We start from the raw sequence: 22,213 nt of genomic DNA on the forward strand, positions 1-22,213 counted from the left end.
AGGAATGAACAGGCTCTACAGCCAGAGGAAAATTGTACAGCTTTGGAAGGACCTACTAAGGTTTCTTTTCTGTTTTTTATGACAGTAATTTGTAGTAAAGTCTGAGCATATGGAGGAATCATGTTAGTTATGACTTTTACTGCAGCAACTTTTAGGCTTTGATGTAAGAGTCTGTTGACAGTTATTGTAAATTGGCATTTATTATGCTATAAATTCTTTATAACTGGCTTAGTCATTTGCTATTTTGCAGCTTATGTACTGTAATGAAAGCATCCTTTGGAGAATAATGACCCTACATTATGAACTCTATTCAAATAATAGCTTATTCAAATAATGGGTCCTGTTCTAGACGAAGGGAATAGGAATGTAAAAATCTTAATTATCCTGATGTGGAAAGCGTGTTTTGACTTTGAAGACTTTTAAGGCATATAGTATATTAATTACATCTTTTATCATTATTGCTTATTTCTTTGAGTTGAATGTGGCTTTCTCAAAGCCAAATATTAACCAATGACTATTTCTGTGTTCTATATTTTTCTCATTTTAGCCTTTGAGATAATTATCAAACATTCTACATTTTTAAAAATCTTATTTTATAAAGAATTTTCATATTGACTACGTAGATTACCACCTACCAGATATAACCATGTTTGTGCTTATGAACACTGCCATTTTCTTTCTTTTTTTTTTTTTTTAGCATTTTTCTTTATTTCTAGGAGAGAGAGAGAGAGAGACAGCGTGAGCAGGGGAGGGTCAGAGAGAGAGGGAGACACAGACTCTGAAATAGGCTCCAGGCTCTGAGCTGGCAGTCAGCACAGAGCCCGACGCGGGGCTCGAACCCATGAACTGCGAGATCATGACCCAAGCGAAAGTCAAAAGTCGGACGCTTAACCGACTAAGCCACCCAGGTGCCCCTAACACTGCCATTTTCTTAAAGGTGTCTTGTTGAGTAGAATAACACTCCCGCTTAAAAACTTGCAGTAAAAATGCCAAACTCTTGTGGTAGCTTAGAATCAGTTTATTCTTTCTTGTGCTAAGTAGAAATGTGAAGTAGTGAAAATGTCTTATCAGGTAACTTGCAGATTATATACATGTCACTTCTGTGTTTTTTATTCTATTCTTTGTCTTAACTTATTTAGTAGTGATGTTCTGTACATACTTTTTGACCCAGTAGGTTCATGGTAAAAATTAAAATTTCAAATTTCTTGTATGGAAGTCTTAAAAAGTAATAGTTAAGTCATATTTCATAAGTGGTAAAAAAGGCTTAACATTTGGAAAAACTTTGTTCATCATACTAGTAATTGGGTGAAAAAAGGTAAATTATGTCAAAATGAGAACGTGTTAAAATTAGCAATAAAGAGCTAAAGGATATTTCCTTCATAAGTTAAGTAGTATAACTGGAACTTTTACTATTATACATGGCTTTTATAAATGCGTAGTCAAAGAATATTTGCTGTCAATATATAACAGCTTTTTAACATTTTCCTCACCTCTGATAATGAATTTTAAATTACAAAAACTGTCCAACAGCTTTAATTTTAAAATAAAACTAGATATTGAAATAAATTTGATACTTTTTTATAAAGAGAAAAAATAATGACCTATCAATAACCAAACTAACCATATCAATAATCACATTAAATATAATTAATAATCACATTTAGTAATCACATTAAATGTAAATGGTATAAACACTCCCATTTATTTATTTTATTTTATTTTTTTTACAAATAGTTTATTGTCAAATTAGTTTCCACATAACACTCAGTGCTCATCCCCACAAGTGTCCTCCTCCATGCCCATCCCCCCCTCCCCCCCACATCCATCAGTCCTCAGTTTTTGTCAGCATTCAAGAGTCTCTCATGGTTTGCCTCTCTCCCTTTCCCCCACCATTTCCGCCCTTCTTCTCCCCCTTGTTCCTCCATCAAGTTCCTCCTAATCCTCCTATACGTGCAAACATATGATATTTGTCCTTCTCTGCCTGACTTATTTCGCTCAGCATAACCCCCTCAAGGTCCATCCATGTTGCTACACATGGCCAGATTTCATTGTTTCTCATTGCCATGTAGTATTCCATGGTATAGATAAACCACATCTTCTTGATCCATTCATCTGCTGATGGACACTTAGGCTCTTTCCATGTTTTAGCTATTGTGGAGAGTGCTGCTATGAACATTGGGGTCCATGTGCTCCTATGCCTCAGCATTTCTGTATCCCTTGGGTAAATTCCTAGCAGTGCTATTGCTGGGTCATAAGGGAGTTCTATTGTTAGTTTCCTGAGGAACCTCCACACTGTTTTCCAGAGGGGCTGTACCATAAACACTCCCATTTAAAAGCAGAGATTGTCAGATTGGATTTAAAATAGCAGGACCCATGGGGTGCCTGGGTGGCTTAGTCGGTTGAGCGTCCGACTTCTGCTTAGGTCATGATCTCGCAGTTCGTGGGTTCAAGCCCCACGTCGGGCTCTGTGCTGACTGCCAGCTCAGAGCCTGGAGCCTGTTTCAGAGTCTGTGTCTCCCTCTCTCTCTGACCCTCCCCTGCTCACGCTGTCTCTCTCTCTCTCTCTCCTAGAAAAAAATAAAGCATTAAAAAATAATAATAATAAAAATAAAATAAAATAAAATAGCAGGACCCAGGACACCTGTGTGGTTCAGGTGAGCATCTGACTCTTGATTTCAGCTCAGGTCATGATCCCAAGGTCATGGGATCGAGCCCTGGGTCAGGCTCTGCACTGAGCATGGAGCCTGCTTAAGATTCTCTCCCTCTCTCTCTCTCTGTCTCTTTCTCTCCCCAGCTCATGCTCTTTCTTTCTCTCAAAAATAAAAGGATATGTATATTAAAAAAACAAAATATTAGACAAGTCAGTTTCAAAGCAAAAAATATTGCCAAGGACAATGGTTATTTCCTAATGATAATAAAGTCAATTAGTCAAGGAGCCATAATAATCTTAAACATTTATGCACCTAATAAAGCTTCAAAATACATGATGCAAAATATTCAACAAGAAACAAACACATACAATTACAGTGAGGGGTTTCAATTCCCCTCTCAATAATTGATAGCTCAAGTAGACAGAAAACCAGCAAGGATATAGTAGTCAACTTGATTTTGATTCACATTTATTTTTTTAATTTTTTTAATGTTTATTTTATTTATTTTGAAAAAGAGAGTATGAGAAGAAGGGGCAAGAGAGAGAAAGGGAGAGAGAATCCCACACTCAGCTCAGAACCTGACTTGAGGCTCAGTCCCATGATGGCAAGACCATGACCCCAGCCAATATCAAGAGTTGGCCACTTAACCCACTGAGTCAGCCAGGCACCCCTGATTAACACTTAATAGAACCACCCAGCAAAAGCAGAATTCTTCTCAAGGGCACATTCTTCTCAAGTGCACACAGAACATTTACCAGAATTCAAAAGGCTTCAAAACCATACTAACTATGTTGTCTGACCACAACAAAATTAAATCAGAAATCATTAACAGAAAGATCCTTGGAAAAATCTCTAACTATTTGGAAACAAAATAACACACAACTGTGGATCAAAGAAGAAACCAAAAAGAGAAATTAGTATTTTGAACTGACTTTTAAATGGAAACACTGAACATACCAGAAATTGTGGGATACCACTAAAACAGAACTTAGTGGCAGCGGGAGGGGTGTGATTGATAGCATTAAACATCTATATTAGAAAAAAAGAGGGCACCTGGTGGCTCAGTTGATTGAATGTTCGACTTCAGCTCAGGTCATGATCTCGTGGTTCGAGAGTTTGAGTCCCACATTGGACTTAATGCTGTCAGTGCAGAGCCTGCTTTGAATCTTCTGTCCCTTCTCTATGCCCCTCCCTGCACTCCCTCTCTCTCTCAAAAAATAATATTAAATATTAAATATTAAATATATTTAAATATATTTAAAAATATATTAAAAAAAGAAAAGAAAATGCCTGCGCTTAAAAAAAAAAAAAGAATCTAAAAAAAGAAGCACCAATAAAATCTAAGGTAAGCAGAAGAAAGGAAATAAAGATCAAAGTGATATCAGTGAAATAGAAAACAGAAAAAAACAGAGAAAAATCGTAACCAAAATGTGATTTTTTAAAAAATTTTTAATGTTTTATTTATTTATTTCTAGAGAGAGAGAGAGAGACACAGCATGAGTAGGGGAGGGTCAGAGAGAGAGGGAGTCACAGACTGAAACAGGCTCCAGGCTCTGAGCTGGCAGTCAGCACAGAGCCGGATGCGGGGCTCGAATCCACGAACCACGAGATCATGACCTAAGCGAAAGTCGGACGCTAAACCGACTAAGCCACCCAGGCACCCCCAAAATGTGAATTTTTAACAAGATCAACAAAATTAATAAACCTCTAGCCAGACTGATCAGGAAAAAAAAAAAAAAAAGACACCAGTTACTAATATCAGGAATGGGAGAGGTGATTCCACAGATATTGAAAGGAAATATTATGAAAAGTTTTATGCCAACAAATTTAACAACTTAGATGAAATGGAAAAGTTCCTTAAAAGATGAAAATACTAATGCTTACTCAAGATGTAACTAACTTGAATAGTCCTATCTCTGTTAAGGAAACTGATAGATATATATATATATATATTTTTTTTTTTACAAATAGTTTATTGTCAAATTAGTTTCTACATAACACTCAGTGCTCATCCCCAAAGTGCCCTCCTTCATGCCCATCCCCCCTCCCCCCCACATCCATCAGTCCTCAGTTTTTGTCAGCATTCAAGAGTCTCTCATGGTTTGCCTCTCTCCCTTTCCCCCACCATTTCCGCCCTTCTTCTCCCCCTTGGTCCTCCGTCAAGTTCCTCCTAATCCTCCTATACGTGCAAACATATGGTATTTGTCCTTCTCTGCCTGACTTATTTCGCTCAGCATAACACCCTCAAGGTCCATCCATGTTGCTACACATGGCCAGATTTCATTGTTTCTCATTGCCATGTAGTATTCCATGGTATAGATAAACCACATCTTCTTGATCCATTCATCTGTTGATGGACACTTAGGCTCTTTCCATGTTTTAGCTATTGTGGAGAGTGCTGCTATGAACATTGGGGTACATGTGCTCCTATGCCTCAGCATTTCTGTATCCCTTGGGTAAATTCCTAGCAGTGCTATTGCTGGGTCATAAGGGAGTTCTATTGTTAGTTTCCTGAGGAACCTCCACACTGTTTTCCAGAGGGGCTGTACCAGTTTACATTCCCACCAACAGTGCAGGAGGGTGCCCGTTTCTCCACATCCTCGCCAGCATCTAGAGTTCTCTGATTTGCTCATTTTAGCCACTCTGACTGGCGTGAGGTGGTATCTCAGTGTGGTTTTGATTTGTATTTCCCTGATGAGGAGGGATGCTGAGCATCGTTTCATGTGTCTGTTGGCCATCTGGATGTCCTCTTTGGAGAAGTGTCTGTTCATGTCTTCTGCCCATTTCTTCACTGGGTTGTTTGTTTTTCGGGCGTGGAGTTTGGTGAGTTCCTTATAGATTCTGGATATTAACCCTTTATCTGATATGTCATTTGCAACTATCTTTTCCCATTCCGTTGGTTGCCTATTAATTTTCTGGGTTGTTTCCTTGGCTGTGCAGAAGCTTTTAATCTTGATGAGGTCCCAACAGTTTATTTTTGCTCTCGATTCCCTTGCTTTTGGGGATGTGTCAAGTAAGAAGTTGCTGCGGTGGAGGTCAAGGAGGTTGTTTCCTGCTTTCTCCTCTAGGGTGTTGATAGTTTCCTGTCTCACGTTCAGGTCCTTTATCCATTTTGAGTTGATTTTTGTGCATGGTGTGAGAAAATGATCTAGTTTCATTCTTCTGCATGTTGCTGTCCAGTTCTCCCAACACCATCTGTTAAAAAGGCTGTCTTTTTTCCATTGGATATTCTTTCCTGCTTTGTCAAAGATCAGTTGGCTGTATACTTTTGGGTCCACTTCTGAGTTCTCAATTCTGTTCCATTGGTCTATGTGTCTGTTTTTGTGCCAATACCATACTGTCTTGAGGATGACAGCTTTGTAGTAGAGGCTGAAGTCTGGGATGGTGATACCTCCCGTTTTGGTTTTATTTTTCAGTATTACTTTGGCTATTCGGGGTCTTTTGTGGTTCCATACAAATTTTTGGATAGTTTGTTCTAGTTTTGAGAAGTATGCTGGTGCAATTTTGATTGGAATTGCATTGAATGTGTAGAGTGCTTTAGGTAGTAATGACATCTTAACTATATTTATTCTTCCTATCCATGAGCATGGAATGTTTTTCCATTTCTTTGTGTCTTCTTCAATTTCCTTCATAAGTTTTCTATAGTTTTCATCATACAGATCTCTTGTATCCTTGGTTAGGTTTATTCCGAGGTATTTTATGGTTTTTTGTGCAATTGTGAATGGGATCAGTTTCTTGATTTCTCTTTCTGTTGCTTCATTATTGGTGTATAAAAATGCAACCGATTTCTGTACGTTGATTTTGTACCCTGCAACTTGGCTGAATTCTTGGATCAGTTCTAGTAGGCTTCTGGTGGAGTCTGTCGGGTTTTCTATGTAGAGTATCATGTCATCTGCGAAGAGTGAAAGTTTGACTTCCTCTTTGCCAATTCTGATGCCTTTGATTTCCTTTTGTTGTCTGATGGCTGATGCTAGGACTTCCAGCACTATGTTAAACAACAGTGGTGAGAGTGGACATCCCTGTCGTGTTCCTGATCTCAGGGGGAAAGCTCTCAGTTTTTCCCCGTTGAGGATGATGTTAGCTGAAGGCTTCTCATAGATGGCTTTGATGATGTTTAAGTAGGTTCCTTCTATCCCAACTTTCTCGAGAGTCTTTATTAAGAAGGGATGCTGTATTTTGTCAAATGCTTTTTCTGCATCTATTGACAGGATCATATGGTTTTTATCTTTTCTTTTATTGATATGATGGATCACATTGATTGATTTGCGAATGTTGAACCAGCCCTGTAACCCAGGAATGAATCCCACTTGATCTTGGTGGATGATTCTTTTGATATGCTGCTGGATTCGATTTGCAAGGATCTTGTTGAGAATTTTTGCATCCGTATTCATCAAGGATATTGGCCTATAGTTCTCTTTTTTTGTTGGATCTCTGTCTGGCTTGGGAATCAGAGTGATGCTGGCTTCATAAAATGAGTCCGGGAGTTTTCCTTCGACTTCTATTTTTTGGAATAGCTTGAGAAGAATTGGGATTAATTCTGTTTTAAATGTCTGGTAGAATTCCCCAGGGAAACCATCAGGTCCAGGGCTCTTATTTGTTGGGAGATTTTTGATCACTGATTCGATTTCTTCACTCGTTATGGGTCTGTTCAGGTTTTCTATTTCTTCCCGTGTGAATTTTGGTAGTGAGTGTGTGTTTAGGAATTTGTCCATTTCTTCTAAGTTGTCCAATTTGTTGGCATATAATTTTTCATAGTATTCCCTGATAATTGCTTGTATTTCTGAGGGGTTGGTTGTAATAAGTCCATTTTCATTCATAATTTTGTCTATTTGGGTGCTCTCTCTTTTCTTTTTGATAAGCCTGGCTAGAGGTTTGTCAATTTTGTTTACTTTTTCAAAAAACCAACTCTTGGTTTCATTGATCTGTTCAATTGTTTCTTTGGTCTCTATGTTGTTTATTTCTGCTCTAATTTTTACTATTTCTCTTCTTCTACTGGGTTTAGGGCGTTCTTGTTGCTCTGCCTCTAGCTCCTTTAGGTGAGCTGTTAGATTTTGGACTTGTGCTTTTTCTAATCTCTTGAAATAGGCCTGGAGAGCAATGTACTTTCCTCTTAGGACTGCCTTGGCCGCATCCCATAGATTTTGAATTGTTGTGTTTTCATAGGAAACTGATATTATAGCTGAAAACCTTCTACAAAAAAACAAACAAACAAACAAACAAACAAACAAAAAAAACCCTTTAGGCCCATGTCCCTTCACTGAAGAATTCTACCAAATATTTAAGGAAGAAATAATATCAATTCTTAAACTCTTCCTAAAAAAGAGGAGAAGGGAATAGCTTCTCAACTCATTCTATGAGTAGTGTACCAGCATTACCCTGATAAGCAAAACCAGGCAGACAATCTATATTATAAGAAAAGAAAACCACACTGAGATAGCATTACCCAAGAGAAAAGGAAATATATGTTCATGCAAAACCTTGCACATGAATATTCATAGCAGCTTTATTTGTTAGAGCTAAAAGCTGGAAACAACCCACATGTCCATTGACAGGTGAATGAATGGTGGTACATGCTCTAATAAAATACTACTCAACAACTTAGAGGAACATGGAAGTCTCTAAATAATTATGCTGAGTGAAAGAAGTCATATAAAAAAGAGTATACCCCATATTCTTCCATATATCTAAAACTGTAGGGGTGCCTGGTTCATTTGGAAGAACATCTGACTCTTGATCTCAGGGTCATGAGTTTGAGCCCCACGTTGTAAAGATTACAAAAGAATAAATAACCTTAAGAAAGAAAACCTCTAGAAAAGACAAACTAATGTAAAGGGAAAGCAAGGAGGTCAGGGTGCCCCCTGCTTAAGGAAGGGGGTGGGCAAGGAGGGGCAGGAGGGATACATTACCAAAGGGCATGAGGAAACTTTTGGAAATGACAGAAATCTTTACTGTCTAGATTGGGGTGGTGGTTTCATGGAAGTCAAAATAAACTATATTGTATACTTTAAGTTGTAACATTTGTTATGTCTACTTTATTATATTTCAATGGTACTACAATGAAGAATTATTTTTTTAAAATGATACAATTTGTTTTTTATTTTTGGAGAGTTTATTTATTTATCTTGAGAGAAGGAGAGTGGAGGAGGGTCAGAGAGAGAGGGAAAGAGAGAATCCCAAACAGGCTCTTCACTCTTAGTACCTTGCCTGACGCAGGGCTTGAACTCACAAACCATGAGATCATGATCCGAGCTGAAATCAAGAGCTGGACAGTTAACCAACTGAAGCACCCCTTCATTTTTTTTTTAATGTTTATTTTAGTTTTGAGAAAGAGAGAGAGAGAGAGAACAGGGAAGGGCAGAGAGAGACGCACACAGAATTCGAAGTAGGCTCCAAGCTCAGAGCTGTCACCACAGAGCCCAGAGAGAGAGAGAGAGAGAGAGAGAGAGAGAAAGGGAAGGGCAGAGAGAGACGCACACAGAATTCGAAGTAGGCTCCAAGCTCAGAGCTGTCACTACAGAGCCCAATATGTGGCTCGAGCCCACAAACCATGAGATTATGACCTGAGCTGAAATTGAACGCCCAACCGACTGAGCCACCCAGGTGCCCCTTAATTTTTAAAAATTGTATCATTTTTGGTGCACCTGGGTGGCTCAGTCAGTTAAATGTCTAACTTTTGATGTTGGCTCAGGCCATGATCTCATGGTTTGTGAGTTCAAGCCCTGTGCAGGTATCTTTTCTACATGCTTCCCTTTGATGCTCTTAATGTCCTGGCAAGGCAGGTTTAGGCTTGAGGAGGCTGATGCCCAGAGAGGTGAAGGCACCTAGAGTTGTCCCAGACTGTCTGATGTGGGTGTGGATCCCACACCCCTGAGTATGGGGCTGGGCTTCATTCGGTCAGATAAGTACTTCCGAACCCACTCCCCATTTGTCCCTTTCAATACTGGAAGAGGGCAAAGCCTGGATCCTCACTGCTACCTTCCCTCCTCCCCAGTTTCACATATGAGGAAACAGGCCCAGGGAGGTCCTGATTGGTCCTGCTTTGGGGGCAATGTGGCTGAGGGTCCCTCCTGCAGCAGGACGTCTGCCATCAGAGCCAGTCAGATACAGTCTTCTGTACCGAATGGTGTCTTTGACAGAGGCTTGCTCAAGAGTTCCCGTGAATCCTCAGCCCCCAGGCTGGCTGTGGGACAGGCAGCATCAGGCAGGGGGTACCATCACAGACAAGGTGGGCCTCCTTGCTCACAACCCAGCTCCTCCAATCTCTAGCTCTTTGACTTTGGACAGATTGCTGAACCTGTCCCTGTTTCAGTTTACTCACTTATAAGTATTAAGAGCATTAAAGGTACGTAAAGCCATTGGAACAATACTTGGCCAACAGAAAGGCTACGGAAGTGCCCTCCAAATAAATGCATGGCTTCAGCTCTAGTCCCAAAGGTATGGGCTCCTGCCATTTCTATCCAGAGAGCCCTGTGGGGAGGCCCCACTGACACTGAAGAGTGCCTGCCCTGTTCCCTCCATGCAGCAGGCACTTTCCAAGCCTTATATCATGCTCTCTCCAGCAGGACAAGGGGAGACTTGGTGTATCTAGTTCCCAAGATGAAGGAACGGACCCTGAGAGGGCACCGTCAGTGGGTGACAGAGCCAGGACCAGGCTGAGCCTATCTGCCTCCACGACTGGGCCTGGGTAAGACCTACCTGCTGTCTCTTAGGTCTGGAACGTGGGCTGGAGTCTGCCTGGAGGGTCCTCTCTGCCCACCAAGCTTTGAGAGGCACAAGCCACCTCCTCTTGGAGTGTGCCTGCCTGTAGAGTGGCCTCACTGGTGGCCATGAGGCCCTGACATGAGGGCTTGTGAAGAGGTTATGGACACCTGCCTGGCAACAAGGCCAACCCTCTTCCCTTGAGCTATTTTATACTCTAGCTCAGCTATTGCATTGCGTGCCTCCGTCTGAGAGGCGGGGAGATTGAGACCAGCTGCCGCCGCCTGAATTCCCCCAGAACTCGCATAGTGACACCCGGCTCAGGTCCTCACATCATCCTGGTAGGAGTCTCTCCCAGCGGCGAATTTCAAGGTTTGTGGGCTGGATTGGGGCCAGTGGTGGGCAGGGAGTGAGGGGGACAGGAGGGCAGGAGAGCCAGAGACCTTGGCACTTCTCCAGCAAGGAGAACACTGCGGCCTGTCTGTGACGGACTTACTAGCCTGCCCAGTGCAAGGCTGGCTTCCCTATCTTTCTCCTCTCTGCCGGCCCCTTTCATCTCCCGCTTTGTCTTGCTCTGGGGAGCCAGAGCCCCGTGTTCCAGAGTAAGAGCACAATGGGCAAGCCATTTAAAACAAGGAAGAATGAGAGGGCCAGGACCCCAGACTGGAGAGTTGAGAGCTGGAAGGAACTATGGACAGGCAGCCCTATTTAACCAAGGCAGGGAGAGAGGAGGCCCTGGCCAGGTCCCAACAGTAAGTCAGGAGCAGAGCTGGGCTGAACCTGGTGTTCTTGACATCCTTCCCACCACCTCCAGATAAGGATTCCTCCAAAAGCAGCCAGACTGGCAGGGGTTCGCCCTTGGGGTGAGCAGGCAGCGGTAGAGAGGGAGCTCCTTTTCCTCCCCACCTCCTGCCTGGTCCTGGAACCCAGCACCACCCCATCCTTGCCCTTCTTGGTCATCCCCTTTCTGGCCCAAGGGGCTGTTGTGTATCTGGCTAGCCTGGAATCCATGCTGACTCATGGTCCCCTGTGTGCCCAACTGTGGAGGAGGGTGAGCTGGTGGGTCTGGGTATGTGGGCCCAGGGAGACTCCCACCTTCTTTTTGGCCGATGAGGCTTTTCTCTGCCTCCAGGTCTCTCCCCATCCTGAGGATCCTCACTGCCCCAGACCTGACCTGGCTCTGCACGGGAGACTTAGGCTGCTGGCTTTCCCACTCAGGGCTTCAGTTTCCCACCCCTCCCAACATGTTTATTTTTTTTTAATGTTTTATTTATTTCTGAGAGAGAGAGAGAGAGACAGCATGAACTAGGGAGGGTAAGAGAGAGAGGGAGATACAGAATCTGAAACAGGCTCCAGGCTCTGAGCTAGACGTCAGCACAGAGCCTGATGCAGGGCTCGAACCCACGAACCGTGAGATCATGACTTGAGCCAAAGTTGGAGGCCCAACTGACTGAGCCACCCAGGTGCCTCTCCCACACCCCCATACATGTTTAAATTCCTTCCTTGTCTTTGCCCTGCCCAATTCCTAGTTGGGCTGTACTCCAGCTCTCCACACAAGGCTGTGAGGGTGACCATGGCTTTAGGTTTCTGATCCGGAGCCTGCCCTGATGGTGCTTGTGGGGAGGGAAGATAGCCCCTTGCTGGAAGCAGACTACCCCTGGGGCAGCCTTAGGAATGCTCCACCCCAAGTCCCCTGCTGCTGGATGCACCCACCTCCAGCTCCTGCATGCTTTCTTGGGGTCCCCCAGAGGGGAGGACTGTGCACGTGGGCCTCCAGGGCCTGGAGGGAACAAGTTATAAGCCCTTTGTCTCTGGTCTAAGGTATCTCCTAACTCCATGGAGTACTGACTAAGTAAGGGAGCCTGGGGGGTGGGTACTAGGGGTGATGAGCAGCACTTATCCTGTGGGAGATGAACCTTGCCTCCTGTCAGCAGTCTTGTCCTCAGCCCAAGGGGCCCTGGTGGGAGGTCAGCATCCTGGGCTCAGGCACAAGATTGCTGTGGGGCTCCATTCTGAGCTTTGCCCCTCTGTGCCCTCCCAGCCTGTTCTTCTCCTAGCCCCACCCAGATGTGAAGGCCAGGTCCCTGGAGGCCTCCCCTAACTCCCCAGCCCACAGATGGCCCTGACCCCCACACCTTGGTGTCTGCCCAGGGAGCAGTACCTGGGGGAAGTCTGTGAAAGCTTGGTCCCTCCCTTCCAGGGGCTCAGTGTCCCTGAGTCTTAGGCCACCCCTTCTCTTCATCCCAGAAGCAGGCTGGCACTCAGTGGCCCAGGTCCATGGTGCAGAAAGGCTGAGGCAGAGGGGGGCATCACTGTTTACTGTGGGAGGTGCTGGGCCCTCCTGCTGAAGGAAGTCTGAGACTCCATCCTGGGCTGACCATCTAACCTCTAGTGAATCCATTTTCCTTCCATCCCCTTAAGCCCAGGCTGAGCATTTACACTGGATTTCTGGGGACCTAGAAGGCCTCCATCACCCCCATCCCATGTGCCACTGGCAGTCAGGTAGCAGCAGCCAGGGTGGTGGCCCGTCACCTTGTGCAGCAGGCCTGGGGCTCTGACCCTGGCCCAGCAGTTGCAGAGCCCCAGGTGCAGGCAGCAGAGGTGGCCCCAGCTGCACTGCCCTCAGGCTCGAGGTCCAGGCCCTCGTAGATGGTGGGGAGTAAGGTGCGCTGGCTCAGCCGCCGGCGCAGGCCGACCAGCAGGGGCTGGGGCAAGGAGGCCACGTCCACGTTGTTGCCCAGGTCTACCCAGGCTAGCGAGGGGAACTTGGTGGCGTCCTTGACAGCCTCAGTGAGCTCGCGGGCACTGGCCCTTGTCAGCCTGTTGCCGTTGAGCAGGAGCTGGGTGAGGCGGGGCAGCGTCCAGAGGCTGGGCAGCAGCAGGCGCAACAGCTCATCACCCAGCCCCGTGAAGCTGAGGTCCAGCACCATGAGCCCAGCTCCCTGGCTTCCCAGGTAGCGCACAATGTGCTGCACATCCCGCGCCGACAGCGGAATCCCCGAAAGGTTTACAGTCTCCCCCGCCAGCTGAGTCGTCTCGAGGCTGCTCTTGAGGCTGTGGAAAAGTAGCAGGCAAAGATGGACTGAGCAAGAGTCCATGGCCAAGGCAGATCCCTAGTGGCTGCAGACAATTACCCGTCGGGGCAGGCCTCAGTGGGGGTGGGGCCCGGGCCCTACGGTCAGGCCAAACTGGGATCAAACTGCTACTTTCTACGTGGGTGGCCATGGGCAATTCTTGGAACCTCTCTGAGCCTCAGTTTCTCCTTTGATGAAAAGAGGGCCTGACTGTTGTAAGGAATAAATATACATATGTTCCATGAGACTTAGGAGGGTCCCCCCCCACCCCTCTCTCCTAGAGAGACCTTGAACATGGCCCACCAGGCAAATGGGCAGTGGGATCACCTTCAGGGTCCTCACCCACCATGGCAGGGAACAATCTCACGGGCTCTGGGCTCATCATGAACCACCAGGCTCAAGGAGGGGGAGTGGGATGGGGGTGCAACAGGGAGCAAACAGGGGAGAGCACCGGCGCTGTGGTTCTGGGTCCCTAGACCTGGATGTCTGCAGCAGGTCCCTAGGCTGAGTCTGGCCACAAAATGGTGATGGAGTGACTGGGAAGGGGACCCCACGGCAGAGTAGTCTATCAGGCTTGGCTTCAGGCTGCCTGGCAAAGGCTTTTCAAAGAGCTGTAGGAAAATGAGGGCAGAATGTGGCCTTGGGCAAGCCATTTTGGCTCTCCCAACCTCAGTTTCCTTCCCTGTAAAATGGGAATCATGCCCCAGAATCTGTCTCCCTCACAGTCTGTTGTGAGGAACCACAGATGCCTGCTGGGGTTATCTTGATCAGAGTGGAGACCAGGCCCTCTGATAGGCCAGGGATCGAGGGGTGAGCAAATGGTAGGAGGCAGGTCACACAGAGGTGCAGTGTGGCTTGGGGAGCATTCCAGAGCTGTGATGCAGACAAGGGCAAGGGGCTCACATGGCAGGGTTTCAGGTACCAGCCTCTTGCTGAGCTGCTTCTCTGGGTCAGCCTAGGAAGGGACCCTAAGGGGCCACAGGGCAGGTCTGTGGCTGGGTTCCCCTTACCGGCTCTGGGTCTTCATCTGGAGCAGGCTGGATCCTCGCTGCCACTTGGAGTGAGGGGTGAGGTGGTAGATGAGCTGTCGGCAGATCTTGTCCGAGGACTTCCACAGCTCATAGTCCTGTAAGGAGGCAGTGGCAGTGTTGTCAGGATGAGGCCGAGCCCTTCCCATGCCCCTCTGGGCCTTCGGGATCCAAGTGTGTGCTCCAGCACATGATTCATCATGGATCACTGAGCTGCCCACTAGCCTCCTCCTCCCACCCCCCACCCTGGCTGTGACCCGGCACAGAGCCAGGGGAGGCTGCCCATTGGGAGCTGGACAGGCTGGTCTGAGGCCCGCGGTGCCCGGCGGGAGGATGCCTAGACAATGGGGCCTTGTTCCCTGTCCTCAGGCCCAAGGCCAGTGTCTCGGGCTATCAGCCGGCTCCCTGCCCACCCTCAGCGCTCCGGGGGGACTCGCCACAGGGGGAGGCAGGACCAGACCCCTGCAGGGAGCGCTGCTCCACTGACGCCACCCCCAGGGAATAGGAACAAGCCAGGTCAGCATGCTCTTCTTCCTCTTGCTCTCCTAAGCTAGACCATGCCCATGGGGCCTGGGTCTGGGCTGCCAGGGCTGGGAGGGTTAATGTGTTACATCACCACCTCCTGGCTCTCTTCTAGTCCTCAGTGGGCCCTCGTAGAGACCTAGCTTGGGGCGGAAAAACAGGGATGCTATGCTTTCCACAAAGCTGGCACTGAACACGCTCCACCACCCAGCACATTCTTTATCCTGTTCCTCTGTTAACAGTGTGTACACACAGTGACAGCAAGCCCTGACAGTCACTATGATAGCTCTAGGCTAGCCTCAGAATCCTTGGTGATGCCTGCATGTAGATGTGGGAGTTCAGAGCTGGCAGGGCCCACAGTGGGCAGTCTTGTTTTGCACAAGGATTCATTAGGCCTAAGGGCTGGGGGCTGGGGGCTGTGTCCGGAGCTCAGGACCTTTAATGCTCGTGGTAGGATGTAGAGTGGGGTTGGGAGCAGATATGGTAGCATGGGAAGAGGGGGGATGGAGGCTGCAGGTGGCAGACACCAATTCAACATGAGGAAGGATTTGCTTGTGGTTCACACTGCTGTGGAAAGCAGTGAGCATTCATCCCCATGTGTATCCATACAGAATGGGGACATGTGGACAGGGGTTCCAGCCTAGGGTGGCTCTCTTCCAGCCCCAGGAATTCAGAGGCTTGGAGTTTGATCCCATCAGTGGATTTGAAAGAACATTCTATGTCCCACCTGGGTCTCTGGTCCTGGCACACAGTGCTGCCACTCAGGAAGCTGGTGTCCCCAACACGCGGCTTTTCAGGTGTAAGAAGGCACAGCTCACCTATGTTCCGGCTGTTTGCCAGCCTAATACACTGAAACTGCCATCAGGTGCCAGAGAGGGACACTGACCTGGTTAAGGCCTCAAAGCAAGCCCAATGAGGACTGAGGCTCCTAGCCCCCAGCCCTGGGCATTCCTGGCCCCTGTCAGCCACACGGCCCAGCCTGAGGTCCATGACTACTGGCCTCACCGTCTTGGGACACTGCAGGTCACGGGCCAGGTTCACGAGCAGGTCATGGGAGATAGGGTCCACCAGATTGAGGAAGGTCACATTCCTATAGAGGATGTCGGTGAGGAGGGTCCCCTCGAGGCCCAGGTCCTGTGAGTGGTGAGGAGAATTGAGTGAGCCAGGAGTTGGGCTCTCGCTTTTCCAGGCCCCCATCCAAGCTAGACCCTCATGTCATTCCCCTCTGTCTCTCTCCCTGAGGCTTGCAGGAGTCTCTTCCCAGGTAGCGATGACCCAACTGTCCAGGGTCATGTGGACCCTTCAGATGAGGAGTGTCAGTGCATCCAGGGCTTCAGGGAGGTGATAAGTAGGTTCCAAAACCCTTAGACTGGTTCCCAGGAGGCGAAACATGGTACTGATACCTGCCTCCTCTGGGGTTGGGCTTGTCTGGAGGGTTCTTTGGGGGATCCTCTGATGACCCCCAAATGCTGCTATCCTCCAGCACTCCCTTTGGGCCCTTTGCCTCTTCTACCTATTTCCAAGCTCTCCTGAGCTGTGGCCACAACTGTTTGCTGACAGGTCCAGATTCCTTTTATGGGGATGGACCTCTCTTTCAGCCAGCTATCCCAGAGGCAGCTTAGATTGGGTGTGTTCTCCTCCTGCCCTGAAGCTGGCTTCACCTCCTATGACCCAGCTCAGTAAAGGACGTCACCATCCCCATCTCCCCAGTGCTTGGGCAGGAGCCCAGAGCCACCCCACCCTCTTCCCTTCCTCCTCTCTGCCTAGCCCTCCCTCCCCACTGCTCAAGGAGGTGCAGGCCTCTCTCCCTAACAGCCTCCTCCTGTGCCTCTTGGCCCATCTAGTCTCACCCTTGGGCTGCCAGAGCCAGATCCAAGGATAGACCCTTAACCCCTTTGGTGGAGACGAAATTCTCTCGAAGTTGTATGACATTAGAGACTCATGCGCAGCCTGGCATTCCCACCCTCCCCAGCCCAGCAGCCTCCTTGTCCAGCCTCCATTCTCCCACCCCTCACAGAGACCTCACCATTGGGCCCCCAGTCTGCCCGTGCCTTCCTGCCTTCAGTCCTGGGGTTTCTCCTCCTGTTACTCCCATAGGCCTGGTGTGGCCCTGAACATCCTATCAGAGCATCCATACTGACAAGCTGATGGGGCAGACAGAGCCAGGAGCGGGCTCCAGACCCCTGGGCCCTCCTCAAGCCAGAGTGACAGGTTCTGTGCATAAGCCCCCTGTGCACAGGATTCTGGGCCACATGGGAATGCCATAACTGCAGAGTCCCTGTGGATTATGGGGCAGGACAGGGCCCTCACTGGGCTAGGAATCCTGATCTCTGAGACAAAAGGGGGCAACTTAGCTAGTTTCCCAGCTTAAAAAAAAATGTCATTGTTGCTTTAGGATCCAGATGCCATTCCAGACAAATATCTGCGCCTCTGGGTGGTCTAGCTGATTCGGTGCTGTTTTGCTGTTTGCATTTTAAACACCATTCAAGTCACAAATGCCAGCTAGGGAGGATCTAGAAGAGAGAGCTAGCTGGTGAGCCTGGGCTGACCCAGACAGGGCCCCAGACTGCAGCCACAGCCAGCCTTCTGCTGGTCTGGACAGCTCCTCTTAAAGGGCCAGCAGCACCTTTCCAGCCCACTGGGCCCAGAGAAAGGAAACCCAGTGCAGCAGGAGTGAGGCTGGGAGAATAGAGGTTCCTGCCTTGACTGTCCCCTAATTTGCTCTGTTGCCCTAGGCTCACCACTGTTCTCCAAGCCTCAGTTTCCCATCTCTAATCATCCACCTGCATGGCTAATTTCAGATTACAGTACAGGGCAGCTGTGGTGGCAGTTGTGGAAACTGAGGATGTGGCCAGAGAGGGAAGTGGTTTGCCCAGTGGTAATGCTGGGACCAGAACCCTTGTCTCCTAGGGCACCCCAGGCTGGCTCAAGGACCTGGTGTGTGTGGGACCAGAGCTGCCCCCCAGCCCAGCTCTCACCCTGTCTAGATGTGGTGTTGTGATGTACAGATGCCAGGTGTATGTACTCACGCCCTAACAGGGTGTGAGCTGCCTGTTAGGATGGGTGATGTGAGTTGTAGCTCTGTCTGGGCTGCCATAGTGTCATGGTGAGGTTGCACCGGCTGACCAGCTGGGCTGTCACTTCCCAGGGTCCTCTCTCCAGGGTCCTTGCAGTGCCCCCCATCCCCACCAGGCCGCACTATGGAGGAGCCGAGAGCTGCCCTCTTCCCATTGCCCCTCAATACAAGATGTCGTCCCCCTCCCACCATCCCTTTGCTACTCCTTATCTAGCGCCACTCCTTTCCTGCTAAGGCATGAATCTGGGTTCTTAGCTCCGGGCTTAGAGGCACCCTCAACACACAACTGAACTCTCAAACCCCAGAAAGGCGGACACAGCCGAGGCCCTCGCCTCCACGGTCACGGCCCCCACCCCACCCCCGGAGCCTCACTGGTCCTCACTCTAGCCGATTGCTTCCCCTCCCTCGCCCTCTCGCCCAGACTGGACTCCCAGCCCCTTCAGCCAGTCGTACCGTCCCCTCGGAACCCTCCCGGCCCGTGCGCCCGTCCGCGGCCAGCCCTGCCTCCCGCGCCCGGAGCCAGCGCCGCAGCACCTCCCGGCCCCTTCCAGGCCCGCAGCCTGCAGCTCCGGCCCTCCCCGGCCTCCGGCCCCTCCCCGGCCTCCAGCCCCGGGCCAGCCCGCTCCTTCTCTCGCCTGGCGCAGGAGGCGCAGCAGCTGCCGGGCACGCTCGGGCCGCCGCTCGCGGAGCGTGGACTGGATCTCGCGGAGCCAGCGCACCCGGCGCTCATAGGGCGCAGGCCCGCACCCCGCCGCCGCCCCGGCTTCCAAGCCAGCCTCGGGTCCGGTCCGCCGGCCCAGCCGCGCCCCCATGGCCGCTGCGCTGCGGGCGGGTAGCGGGAGGGAGTCCCGGTGGTTGGCGCCCCGCCCCCGGCCCCAACCCCCGGCCCCGCCCCGCCCGGCGGGGGCTGCACTGGGTGGGTAGCGCGGGATCCGAGGTTGAGAGCCTCCCGGGCGGGGCCTCAGCGGAGGAGGAGTGCGGGGTTGCTGCTGGGGGCCCCAGAGCTCCCAAACCCTCGGTTTGGGAGGTCTGGCTAGTGGAGGCCCCGGCCCCCGCTAGACCAGGCTCTGGAGCTCTGGAGCTCTGTCGTCTGGGCCTGGATCCGTTGGGGGAGGCACTGAGCAGGGGCCAGACGAGGTGGCGCTTGGCCGGTGGCCTCCATGCTGATTGGAGCAATTGCTTTGGTGGTCCAGAGCACTGGACTCAGAGGGGGCGTGGGGATTCCCTTGCCAGCCTTAGGCAGTGCCATCACCTGCTTTCTGGAATATCTCAGCCATTGGACAATTGTAGTATCTGATCTGTCCACCTTTGTAGACATTCCTGCATTGACAAATATTTACTGCCCTTCTCTGCCTAACTCAGGGCAGGCCTGGGCAGGTTAGGTGGAGCAGGCTCCCTTTGACCCAGGCCTGGGAGGCAAACGGGATGAAGAGTGCTGGTTAACCCCTAAGCCTAACTCTGGCCAGGTTGGCAGCAGGCCAGCTGTACCTGCTCCAGGCTTCATTCTTCCAGCTTGACAGGGGTGGGGAGGCAGTGTGAGGAGGGGGAGCCCTGGTTCCTTTATGGATCAGGTTTGGGTTAGGGACCCACCCAGCTCTAGGGGTCTACTTGAGGGCCTGCTGTCTCCTGCAGGCTCCCCTCCCAGCTCTGGGCCCTCACACTCCCTGGATCAGGGACATTTGGGCACGAGGGCTCTAGACACCCAACTCCCACAGCAAAGAGTGTGTGTCCAGCCTGTGAGGACAGTGGGCCTGGGAACAGATTCAGGAGGGGTGAGCACAGACAGGGTGTGTGTGGGGTGAGGGCTGGCCGTCTGAGGGCACATGGTGAGGGTTGAGTCAGATTCCTCCTTAACTCCTTTGGGTTAAGTATTGCCCCCCCCCCCCCCCCACCAAGAGTGTGTCTGGGGACAGGGTGCTGGGATCTGTGGTCCCCCGAAGCTGAGCCCCTGATACAGGACAGAGGACAGATCAGTAACCTTGTCACTTGACCATCCACTGAACCCCAGCCCCTGTTGTTGACTGCTTGGGCTCCCCCATTGGGACTGGTCCTAGAGCTTTTCTATCCTGGGCCCCCTTCTCCTCTGTCATCTGTCAGCTAGACCTGGCAGCCTCCACTACCCCGCCTCTGTAGCCAGCATTGTCCTGGGGCCACGTTGGCACCATAGGTTTCCTCCCTGGCAAACCTGAATGACCATTTGGCCTGCCTCTCTCCAGGGCCCAGACGCTTTCGCTGACCTGACGTGGTGGTGTTGGGGCCAGAAACTTAAGGAGTAGCCCCATTGCTCCAGGGACCTCTCAGACCCCTTGTCCAGACTGGCAGCCTGGTAAGAACCCCCTCCCTCTCCTCTATATGCTCGAGGCTGGAGCCAGAGCTGGATGTCTCCCAAATACTGACCTTATCCTTCCAGAGGCTGAGCCAGGCCTGGATATTGTCCCCTCAAACGTGAGAAGGCTGAGCCAAGGTGGAGGGGTCTATGGGGCAGTGGGGAGGGAGGGCTGAGTTTGGTTGTCAAGGAGGGGCAACCCAGGCAGTGGCACAGGGGGGTGCCCAGAGTTGGAGTCCTGTGGAAAGCAGAGAACTGCCCCCTAGTCCCACCCCTCATGTCCCACCCCACCCTCTGTGTTCTTGGCTGAGAGATTCCTGGAGGACATTTTCCCAGAAAAAGAGGGAGGTGGTGACTGGGCCTCTGCCTCCTGTGGGGGTGGTTAAGTTGAGTTGGCTCTTAGGGAGTGTTCCTGGCCTAACTTGATTTGGGCAGGAGGCCCCAGAGACAGAGCTCTAGCCTCAGGAGAGGGGGGCATCGTTCCCCCTTACCGGTCTCCATGTATATTTAAGTAAAGGCTGCTGGCCTCTCTCCGTGCAGTTGCCTTGGGCAGTAGGTCTGTGTTTGTGGAGACCCCATTGGGTGGGGGAGTAGGGGGGTGCTAGCATGTTGTCCTCTCAGTGCCTCGGGCTGATATGGAGTTTCAGTGGCTTGTGTGAGCTCCCTGGACAGCCAGTGAGGTGGGAAGTTGGGGAGCCAGAGAGTTGGGTGGGAGGGACACAGCCAACCCCCAGGCCCTGCTGGTGGCATCCTGGGCCCAAGTGGGGCCTGCCAGGAGACAAGTAGCAGTGACAGCCACACCTTTGGCTTCTCCATCTCTTGCCACCCCATGTGGTGGCCTCATTGGAGTGACAAGGAACCAAGGTCCAGTGGGAGGGGGGAAGGGCTGCAGCTATGGCTGGAACTGAGCCTGACCCACCTTTGGGACTCTTCTGTGTCCACTCAGTGGGGTAGTCCAAGCCCAGGTACCAGCAAGGTGCATGGTATCTCAGCAAGTAACCAGGTGACAGCGAGCCTCTTGGCAGCTACTCCAAAGAAAGATGCAGGATGGTTTTGGAACTCAGTAGGAGGAAAGAAGCAGACACTCTATGGAAACAGTTTCTCCTGGAGCTAGTTCTACAGGGCTGTGTTGTAAGCCTGTGCCAGGGCCAGGGATTCCTTTGAGGGGGTCACAGGTATAGGCTCAGGGCTGATGAAAGTTCTATTTATTTATTTATTTATTTATTCATTCATTCATTCATTCATTCATTCATTCATTCATTCATATGTAGAGAGAGTGGGGGAGGGGCAGAGAGAGAGGGAGAGAGGGAGTCCCGAGCACTGAGCCCAGTGTGGGGCTGGAACTCACAAACCAAAGAGATCATGACCTGAGCCAAAATCAAGCATCTGACCCTCAACCGACTGAACCACCCAGGTGATCCTCATCTCAGAACTGATTAGAATCCCCTGGACCTGTCCCTTTTTGAGTGTACAAACTAGGTAACTGTACTGTGTACAAAGTAGGTAGCTGTATTCGTTTTCTGTGGCTGTCATACAAATTACCGCAAATTTTGTGGCTTAAAATAATAAATTTATTCTCTCACATATGGAGAATATGTGAGAAGTCGGAAATCAAGGCATTGGCAGTGCTCTCTCTGAAAGCTCTAGGGAAGAATCTTTCTCTGGTTTTTCCTAGCTTCTGGCAGTTGCTGGCATCCATGGCATTCGTTGCCTTCCAGCTATAGCCCGCCAACCTAGGTCTCCATTGTCACCTGAACTTCTTACCTGTATCTGTGTGTCTTTCTTCATATGGCCTTCTTATAAGAACACTGGTTATCAGATTTAGGGCCCACACTAAT

General features: G+C 49.8%; 1 protein-coding gene across 1 annotated transcript; it reads right to left on the minus strand.

Annotated features, from left to right (window-relative positions):
* Nucleotides 1–12,652: 12,652 nt before the first annotated feature.
* LRRC75B (leucine rich repeat containing 75B) lies at nt 12,653–18,872 on the minus strand. The gene is made up of 4 exons (XM_039223825.1): nt 18,685–18,872; nt 15,979–16,107; nt 14,434–14,549; nt 12,653–13,403 (listed from the first exon to the last, which is right to left on the minus strand). The coding sequence occupies exons 1-4, from the start codon at nt 18,859–18,861 to the stop codon at nt 12,878–12,880; spliced, it is 948 nt and encodes a 315-aa protein (XP_039079756.1). The 5' UTR covers nt 18,862–18,872; the 3' UTR covers nt 12,653–12,877.
* Between the last annotated feature and the right edge of the window lie 3,341 nt (nt 18,873–22,213).

The sequence above is a fragment of the Hyaena hyaena genome, unplaced genomic scaffold (genome assembly GCF_003009895.1).
Source record: "Hyaena hyaena isolate Hyena2069 unplaced genomic scaffold, ASM300989v1 scaffold_1462, whole genome shotgun sequence".
Taxonomy (NCBI): domain Eukaryota; kingdom Metazoa; phylum Chordata; class Mammalia; order Carnivora; family Hyaenidae; genus Hyaena; species Hyaena hyaena.

Bases quoted from the DNA above. Each gene is read 5' to 3' on its own strand.
- LRRC75B (XM_039223825.1), bottom strand. From the start codon at position 18,861: ATGGGGGCGCGGCTGGGCCGGCGGACCGGACCCGAGGCTGGCTTGGAA. The intron at 16,108-18,684 runs GCGAGAGAAGGA...CACCACTCACAG, and splicing joins TGCTGCGCCTCCTGCGCCAG to GACCTGGGCCTCGAGGGGAC. The intron at 13,404-14,433 runs GTAAGGGGAACC...ACTTTTCCACAG, and splicing joins CAGATGAAGACCCAGAGCCG to CCTCAAGAGCAGCCTCGAGA.